The sequence below is a fragment of the Haliotis cracherodii genome, unplaced genomic scaffold (genome assembly GCF_022045235.1).
Source record: "Haliotis cracherodii isolate W230 unplaced genomic scaffold, xgHalCrac1.p SCAF_11, whole genome shotgun sequence".
Taxonomy (NCBI): domain Eukaryota; kingdom Metazoa; phylum Mollusca; class Gastropoda; order Lepetellida; family Haliotidae; genus Haliotis; species Haliotis cracherodii.
This window is the reverse complement of record NW_027266266.1, coordinates 35524260-35533862: the sequence shown is the minus strand read 5'-3', so window position 1 is coordinate 35533862 and position 9603 is coordinate 35524260. Positions and strand designations below refer to the sequence as shown.

Here is a 9603-nt window from a genome sequence, read left to right as displayed (position 1 = left end):
TAGCATTTCATCAGTTATATATTATTCAAAAAACAATCCCTTTACATCAAACTTTCAAAACCTTTTGCAAATATAGACCATCATAAAATGTGATATCGTACTAGTATTCTTTGCTAGGATTGAAAAGTCTGTGGAAGGAAGACCAGGGCCCACTTGCACAAAGCGATCTTAGCGCTACAACTATTGTAAGCCTATGTTAAAGTATGGGAGTTACGATCACCTTAGTGCTAAGAACGCTTTGTGCAAGTGGGCCCAGAACTGAAAGAAAGCTGTATGATTGCAATTAGAGAATGCAATTAACTTGGTCATATTGTAGTATCTAATAACTTCACGTTGAATATGTTTCAACTTTAGCTGAAAACCCTTTCTTGATTGTGTTAACACAATAAATTTGATAAGTGATATAATTACATTGAGAGAGTTGTTATTCTTCCCCTTAAATCCAAATAAATATTCTCTTTACAGAAGTCAAGTCTTGCTTCCACAGAATTCGTTAACCAGTTGAGAACAAGCTCCCAGGTGTGAGCAGCATACTCACAATCATAAAATGCATGTACAATAGTTTCACTATATATACCACAGAAGTTGTAACTTGGTGAATCTTTATATCCAATACAATGTAAGTAATTATTTAAAGGTAATATGTAGTGGATAATCCTAAACTGAAACCATCCCAGTTCTACACTCTGGGTACACCTTGTTGCCATCAAATTAGATATCACCCACTGTTCATCGGTAAACACTTTCTGTAAAGTTTCTTCCCACTTAAGCATTCCCTGACACTTGATGAAAGCTGGATGTAAGAGTGTGTTATAGAAGAGTTTACTGCCTTTATTACACCTTGTGAGTAGTGAAACATTGTATGGCAAAATAGGTTGAAAAGAGACCATAGGCATACTCTTAAAGTTACAATTGTTTTTTCTTGCAAGTTGCATTATTGATTGAACTATGCCCTGATATGTTCGGAAATCTGTTATTATTCCATATCTATCAATAAAAGATTCATAAGAATATATTTCACCCGTTCCTTCAAAAAGATCACCAACAAATGTAACTCCCTTACAATACCAAGTCGGATAAAAGATGGACTTTCCTCCTATCTGAATGTTGTTATTAAACCACAAAGCCTGGTTTACAATGTCAATACTACCACTAACATTACTCTTTGTTAAATAATTGCTCAAGGCTTGTAATACATCTTTCCAAAAGGAGTTGTCTGCAGCAGGAATAATTTTATCAATAACATATTAAGCGTCTGCCATCCATAATCTGTAATTGTTTGGGATAGAATTCAATGAGAGTAATACCCATTTTGAGTTACTACAAAGTATTGTTTCACCCAGGACAGTTTTTGTGAATCTATCATATCTATAATAATAGGTACTTTGATCCCCCAAAACTGATATGGCTGTGACATTACATTTCTTTTAACCTTGTCTGGCTTTCCAAAAGAAAAACATTTTGTTCTGAAAGTTGTCTATTACTTGATCATTTGGGCTAGGTATAGATGTAAACAAATGATTTAATTTTGATAACAATAGTGATTTTAAAACTGTATTTCTACCTGTTTGAGTCAATAATCTTGCTTGGAATACGTTCATTTCCCTTTCATTTTTTTCAAATTTATCTGTATAGTTTAAGTCAATCATTTCTTCCAAATCAATAGAAAAAATAATTCCCAATAACTTAAACGTTATAGCAGTCCAGTCAAGATTCCACTCTTTACAGAGTTTATATCGTGATCTCTTTTTTTAACCAATCCATGTTAATTTGGTTTTGTCAGTGTTAACTTTTAATCTTGAAAACCTAGCAAAAACGTCGAGTGTATTTAACACAGACCTTTTTCAGATCCATTTAACATCAAAGTGGTATCATCTGCAAATTGTGCAAGTAAATGTTCAATACTGCCAGTCTTTATTCCCTTAATATTTTTGTTTTTTTCTTATCATTATTGCAAGTTTCTCTGCACATATAATAAAAATATATATGGCGACACTAGATCTCCCTGACGACAACCTCTTGTTATCTTGAAAAAGGGTCTAGCAAAACCATTGACTAATACACTTGATTCAATATCGCTGAGAAATGTTGATCTCCATTTTACTATACTTGGACCCAAGTTGAAAAATTTAAATGTATTCGAAATAAAATGTCTATGAACAGTCAAAAGTCAATCAGCATTAGTAATCCAAGTATTTGATATGATTCAGTATATTCCCTCAAGTCATATATTAATCTTGTAACTCCCCCAATATATCTTCCCGGGACAAAACCTTTCTGATCATCACTAATAATTATACTTAAAACTTCTTTAATTCTATGTGCGATTACTGCTGACGCTAGTTTATACGAGGTATTCAAGAGAGGTTGGGCGCTAATTTTTTAGGAAAAGTTTCGACTTATTTTCCGTAGGAATACATGACTTGTTATTAATCCGTGTTTTTGTGTTACTGATAAAGATTCGTTTCTATATGCATGATTAACAGACTTAAGCCAAAATTGTCCAATATCATTCCCAAAAAACTTTTATAATTCTGTTGTGAAACCATCCGCTTTCACAGGCGTTCTGAAATTTCCAACCCACAGTAGGTTAATCTTCTCAGTAGACGTGTGTGATTGGGGATGCTGCAATCTCTACGTAAGTGCTAAACAGATAGATGTTTTAGTTTTCTGTAATATTCCAGCTGAATCCAGGCGGGGCCACAAAGAATAGGTTTCACACACCCATGTGGGGAATCAAACCTAGATCTTCTAAGCAATAGGCTTCCCAGCGGCCCTATTTCCCCACCCCCTGGGGATTCCGGGTTAACGTATGCTTGTGCTACGTGTCTACGAATGATCGGTGATTTGTTTGATCCCATAATATCAATCACAGATTTTGATTGGTACAGGTTATTTAAAGGAATAATTATACCTGGAATATTACGGAGTGCGGCGTTAAGCAATTAAATAACAGTGAAGGTTTGTTTATTTGTTTGTTGATTTAATATTCCAGCTATCGAGTCTGGACCAAACTATCCAGTGATTGACATCATGAGCATCGATCTACGCACTTGGGATACGATGACATGCATCAACCAAGTCAGCGAGCCTGACCACCCGATCCCGTATAAGTCGCCTCTTACGACAAGCACAGTCGCCTTTTACGACAAGCGTAGTCGCCTTTTACGACAAACATGGATCTTCACGGGTCAACAGTGAAGGTAGCGGTAGGCCTATAGAGGAGAGGAGGTAGAGGAGGTAATTGTACGTATGAATTAAGACAGTTTTCAGAAACAAAATATCTTTATTGTCATCTTGTTTATTTTCCGAGGAAGCGTACAGAAGAAATATGATAAATATTGCCAGCATTGGGTTCCTGAAACACAGCAAGAATATTATCATTAACACCAGAAGATCGATATGAGAGTGGAAAGTTGTTCGGTATTTTTGCTCTTAACATTTTTAGATGACTCACTTTTAGATGGACGCACTTATGGTATATTTAAACCACCGTGTCTCTATTCCCCGTCCCCATCACATGTATATAAACGAGTTCTATCATATATGTGAGTCAGTGAGTTGGGTTTAACGCCGCTTTTAAATATTCCAGTTATATCCCGGCGGGTCAGCTTAATGTGGGAGAAAAGCCCGAAGTGATGCAGGTCTCAGACGTTTACCACTTCGGTGAAACCCACGAGCACGGGTATGGGGCTGACAAACCTAGAAACATAATCGGGGCGAACCGGTATACGAACCCACAATCATAGGTTTCTGGCGTACCCAAGGGACTCAACTCTGCACGGCGAATCGCTGCGCCTTAGACGACTGGGCCACCCGTGCTCCCTTCTATCATGTAAAACATCGCCTTTAAAGTACTCTCTATCACAACCATATCTGTGTACAAAAAATAAAAGAAGGCTTTTCCAAGAACGTAAATTTCAAATTCGTTAGTTTCGTTCTTATATCACATTTTAGTAAAACTCGTCAGTTTACCTTAACCGTAGTAATCGCACAGTGAGAAAGCCCACGGAGACGCGAAAACGCTTGTTTTATATATCTCAGTGCAGAAAAGTTGAAAAGAGGGTGAGGTGTCTCCAGTAGCTCCCCGGGCTCCGTCACTACCAGCCATTCCGGTGTCCCCCTGCACTCCCCTGGTGCCTACGACGCCCTTGGTGCCGTCGCTGCCTGTATATCCTGTGCCGCCCGTGGACCCAGTGGACCCGGTATACCCCGTGGAGCCAGTATAGCCGGTGTAGCCCGTCCCGCCAGTCGCCCCTGTCGAGCCGGTGTAACCAGTTACTCCCTTCGAACCGTCGCTTCCAGCGTCTCCACCTGTTCCAACCATACCCTCCTCTCCAGCTGTGCCCATTGGGCCAACTGCACCAGTATTGCCTGTGGCTCCTGTATCGCCGACCGCACCTTGTTGGCCTGTGACCCCCGTGTCGCCCGTGTAGCCCGTGTAGCCGGTGTAGCCCGTGTAGCCCGTGTAGCCAGTAGATCCGGTATTTCCAGTGTTTCCGGTATTTCCCGTATACCCAACGTAACCTTGGAGACCAGTGGAGCCGGTGTCGCCAGTATATCCAGTATACCCTTTGATTCCCGTGTACCCCTTGTCACCATTTGCGCCGGTGTCTCCCGTAAAGCCGTTGCCCCCTTGATTTCCCTGCGTGCCCGTGTCGCCTGTAACTCCCTGAGGCCCTGATTCCCCTTGTACACCAGGACTGCCGGTGAAGCCCGCTGCGCCTATTGGTCCGACTGTGCCCTTGACGCCAGTGACCGTACCCGTTGCACCCGTTATGCCAACAAGACCAATACTACCATCCACACCATCTGTTCCAGGCACCCCTCGGGTACCTGGGGATAGGAGAAATAACAACAGTTATAACATTCAAATATATTTGTATGAACAGTGTAAATTTCAACAGTTATGATAATAATAGCAATTAATATGTCGACTGTAAATTCTGACCACCAGTTGTCATGGGTGCGGCGAGTGTGCCGTTTTCCGTCACTTTGGCCCATATTGCAAAAATGCAATTAGTCGGGAACTAAGAATGGCGATGCATACACGCGGACCCATACGGGCAGGAAACCGGTCCTTGCTGTAAGAAACGTTCACCGCTGCACAAACCCAACTATATTTTTGGACTTTTCCTAAACATTAATACATTTGGAATGTTTATAGGTGTACGCGTATATTTGGTGCACACGCATATGCAACATCACAACGAAGTTGGACAACCCAACACGAAGTGCATAAAACGGTACCAAATGTCTGACGTGAAGGTATGCCCCGGGATGCTACTGCTGGAACTCACTCATGTTCCCTTCTTTGTGTCGTGTCCATGCGCCCTTGTTAACAGCTTCATTGCGAGTTAGTGCAACGATGTACATTGTTAAATTTTCAAATGCTACAAACGTGGGGTTGTAACCTCCCCTGTGACGTGTAGACAACTACAGTGCTGGGCTCATTCGTGTAATGTGTTGTTCTTAACTGCCAAGATTTAGGACAAGCTTACTGAATATTGTCATTGTGGCATACATCTTAAAACGTAATTTTGTTAATCCCATCGAGCATGTTAATGTACACGTGGGAGTACTTCAAACGTTGAAGGAAGGATAAACGACTTAATTTCTAATTAGGTCTTGAAACAAACAACACACGCACGCACGCACGCACGCACGCACACAGACACGCACGCGCATGCACCAATATACACACAAACACGAGTGCAGACACGTACACGCGCGCACTCACTCACACTCACTCACTCACACACACACACACACACACACACACACACACACACACACACACACACACACACACACACACACACACACACACACACACACACACACTTACACATACACACATTGCCACTACCACAACCACAGCCATCACGTAACTGAGAACATGCAGATACGCCCAAAAGATATTATTTTTATAGCGGACCCTACTTTGCAATAATTCATAAAGCTGGTGATGTAGCAAAGCTATTGGACATGTGATGCTCACTGATTTTTTACTGAACTCGTTTTAGTTTCTACGGTTAGAGCAAACTGTGACGATAAGAGTTGTTACTGACTTGACCTGTGAATCTCCTGAAAAAGAAAAACTTATCTTGTATACATGTTCTATCCGCTGATCAGAGGCAGTTAGCCCTCTGACATTTCTTTATAACAACATCTCCACATCAGAGAACTTACCGCGTGCCCGACGAGACCCACTGGAAGTCCTCGTGAAGGTCGCAGTGGTCAGTGAAAAACTGACAAGGCAAAAGGCAGCTATCATCATATTCATGGTCATTTTAGAAAGACAGATGGCTCCACTGTGAGATGAACATGAGGGAGCATGGCTATATACCCAGGTTACTGTGGGTTGTCATCATCTGCTCAGCGTCACGTGATTCGCCTCGTGTGTCCGTATTGGATAACGTCACATTGGCAATATTTCCTTGACCAAGCCATTGCAATGTGATTTACAGAAGTATCGAATTTCCTATTCACACGTAAAGTGTCTCATTATCAGCCCGTCTCCATGCCACCCAGATAAGAAACTGGAATTCATTTGTATATTTATTTGAGAATCTTGGAGATTCTATCTATCACGTAACATGTGGTCTCTAACAGGCTGTGATGTCGCCTGGTGGTTGAAAGCGGGATAAAGCTATACTCACTCATTCACAAAAACACTGTCCCCTCTAACGGACCATCCCCTCTGTCCCCTCTAACAGACCATCCCCTCTCTCCCCTTTAACAGACCGTCCCCTCTAACAGACCGTCCCCTCTGTCCCCTCTAACAGACTGTCCCCTTTAACAGACCATCCCCTCTGTCCCCATTAACAGATCGTCCCCTCTAACGGACCGTCCCCTCTGTACCCTTCAACAGACCATCCCCTCTGTCCCCTCTAACAGACCGTCACCTCTGTCCCCTCTAACAGTCCGTCCCCTCTGTCCCCCTCAACAGACCATCCCTCTGTCCCCTCTAACAGACCGTCCCCTCTGTCCCCTCTAACAGTCGGTCCCCTCTGTGCCCTCTAACATACCGTCACCTCTGTCCCCTCTAACAGACTGTCCCCTCTGTTCCCTCTAAGAAACCATCCCCTCTGTCCCCTCTAACAGACCATCCCCTCTGTCCCCTCTAACAGACCGTCCCCTCTAACAAACCACCCCCTCTGTCCCCTTTAACAGACCGTCCCCGCCAACAGACCGTCCCCTCTGCCCCACCTAACAGACCGTCCCCTCTCTCCCCTTTGACAGACCGTCCCCTCTGTCCCCTCTAACAGACCGTCCCCTATGTCCCCTCCAACAGACCATCCCCTCTGTCCTCTCTAACAGACCGTCCCCTCTGTCCCATCTAACAGACCATCCCCTCTAACAGACCGTCCCCTCTAACAGACCGTCCCCTCTGTCCCATCTAACAGACTGTCCCCTCTAACAGACTGTCCCCTCTAACAGACCGTCCCCTCTGTCCCATCTAACAGACTGTCCCCTCTAACAGACCGTCCCCTCTGTCCCCTCTAACAGACCGTCCCCTCTGTCCCATCTAACAGACCGTCCCCTCTGTCCCCTTTCACAGACCATCCCCTCTGTCCCATCTAACAGACCGTCCCCTCTGTCCCCTTTCACAGACCATCCCCTCTGTCCCCTCTAACAGACCATCCCCTCTGTCTCCTCTAACAGTCCGTCCCCTCTGTCCCCTTTGACAGACCGTCCCCTCTGTCCCCTCTAACAGACCGTCCCCTATGTCCCCTCCAACAGACCATCCCCTCTGTCCTCTCTAACAGACCGTCCCCTCTGTCCCATCTAACAGACTGTTCCCTCTAACAGACCGTCCCCTCTAACAGACCGTCCCCTCTGTTCCATCTAACAGACTGTCCCCTCTAACAGACTGTCCCCTCTAACAGACCGTCCCCTCTGTCCCATCTAACAGACTGCCCCTCTAACAGACCGTCCCCTCTGTCCCCTCTAACAGACCGTCCCCTCTGTCCCATCTAACAGACCGTCCCCTCTGTCCCCTTTCACAGACCATCCCCTCTGCCCCATCTAACAGACCGTCCCCTCTGTCCCCTTTCACAGACCATCCCCTCTGTCCCCTCTAACAGACCATCCCCTCTGTCTCCTCTAACAGTCCATCCCCTCTGTCCCCTTTCACAGACCATCCCCTCTGTCCCCTCTAACAGACCATCCCCTCTGTCCCCTCTAACAAACCATCCCCTCTGTCTCCTCTCACAGACCGTCCCCTCTGTCCCCTCTAACAGACTGTCCCCTCTGTCCCCTCTAACAGACTGTCCCCTCTAACAGACCATCCCCTCTGTCCCCTCTAACAGACCGTCCCCTCTGTCTCCTCTCACAGACCATCCCCTCTGTCCCCTCTAACAGACCGTCCCCTCTGTCCCCTCTAACAGACCATCCCCTCTGTCCCCTCTAACAGACTGTCCCCTCTGTCCCCTTTCACAGACCATCCCCTCTGTCCCCTCTCACAGACCGTCCCCTCTGTCCCCTCTAACAGATTGTCCCCTCTAACAGACCATCCCCACTGTCCCCTCTAACAGACCATCCCCTCTGTCCCCTCTAACAGACCATCCCCACTGTCCCCTCTCACAGACCATCCCCTCTGTCCCCTCTCACAGACCATCCCCTCTGTCCCCTCTAACAAACCATCCCCTCTGTCTCCTTTCACAGACCGTCCCCTCTGTCCCCTCTAACAGACCATCCCCTCTGTCCCCTCTAACAGACCATCCCCTCTGTCTCCTCTCACAGACCGTCCCCTCTGTCCCCTCTAACAGACCGTCCCCTCTGTCCTCTCTAACAGACCGTCCCCTCTGTCCCCTCTAACAGACCGTCCCCTCTGTCCCCTCTAACAGACCGTCCCCTCTGTCCCCTTTCACAGACCATCCCCTCTGTCCCCTCTAACAGACCGTCCTCTCTAACAGACCGTCCTCTCTAACGACCGTCCTCTCTAACAGACCGTCCCCTCTGTCCCCTTTCACAGACCATCCCCTCTGTCCCCTCTCACAGACCGTCCCCTCTGTCGCCTTTCACAGACCATCCCCTCTGTCCCCTCTAACAGACCGTCCCCTCTAACAGACCGTCCTCTCTAACAGACCGTCCCCTCTAACAGACCGTCCCCTCTAACAAACTGTCCTCTCTAACAGACTGTCCCCTCTAACAAACTGTCCTCTCTAACAAACTGTCCTCTCTAGCAGACTGCCCTCTCTAACAGACTGTCCCCTCTAACAGACTGTCCTCTCTAACAAACTGTCCTCTCTAACAGACTGTCCTCTCTAACAAACTGTCCTCTCTAATAGACTGTCCTCTCTAACAAACTGTCCTCTCTAACAGACTGTCCCCTCTAACAGACTGTCCTCTCTAACAAACTGTCCTCTCTAACAGACTGTCCTCTCTAACAAACTGTCCTCTCTAACAGACTGTCCCCTCTAACAGACTGTCCTCTCTAACAAACTGTCCTCTCTAACAAACTGTCCTCTTTACAAACTGTCCTCTCTAACAAACTGTCCTCTCTAACAGACTGTCCCCTCTAACAAACTGTCCTCTCTAACAGACTGTCCCCTCTAACAGACTGTCCTCTCTAACAAACTGTCCTCTCTAACAGAC

At 45.7% G+C, this 9603-nt stretch overlaps 1 protein-coding gene across 1 annotated transcript; it reads right to left on the bottom strand.

Annotated features, from left to right (window-relative positions):
* Positions 1-3976: 3976 nt before the first annotated feature.
* LOC139456446 (macrophage receptor MARCO-like) lies at positions 3977-6292 on the bottom strand. Its single transcript, XM_071238158.1, has 2 exons — positions 6193-6292; positions 3977-4836 (listed from the first exon to the last, which is right to left on the bottom strand). Exons 1-2 carry the CDS (start codon positions 6290-6292, stop codon positions 3977-3979), a joined length of 960 nt encoding a protein of 319 aa, XP_071094259.1.
* Positions 6293-9603: the final 3311 nt, after the last annotated feature.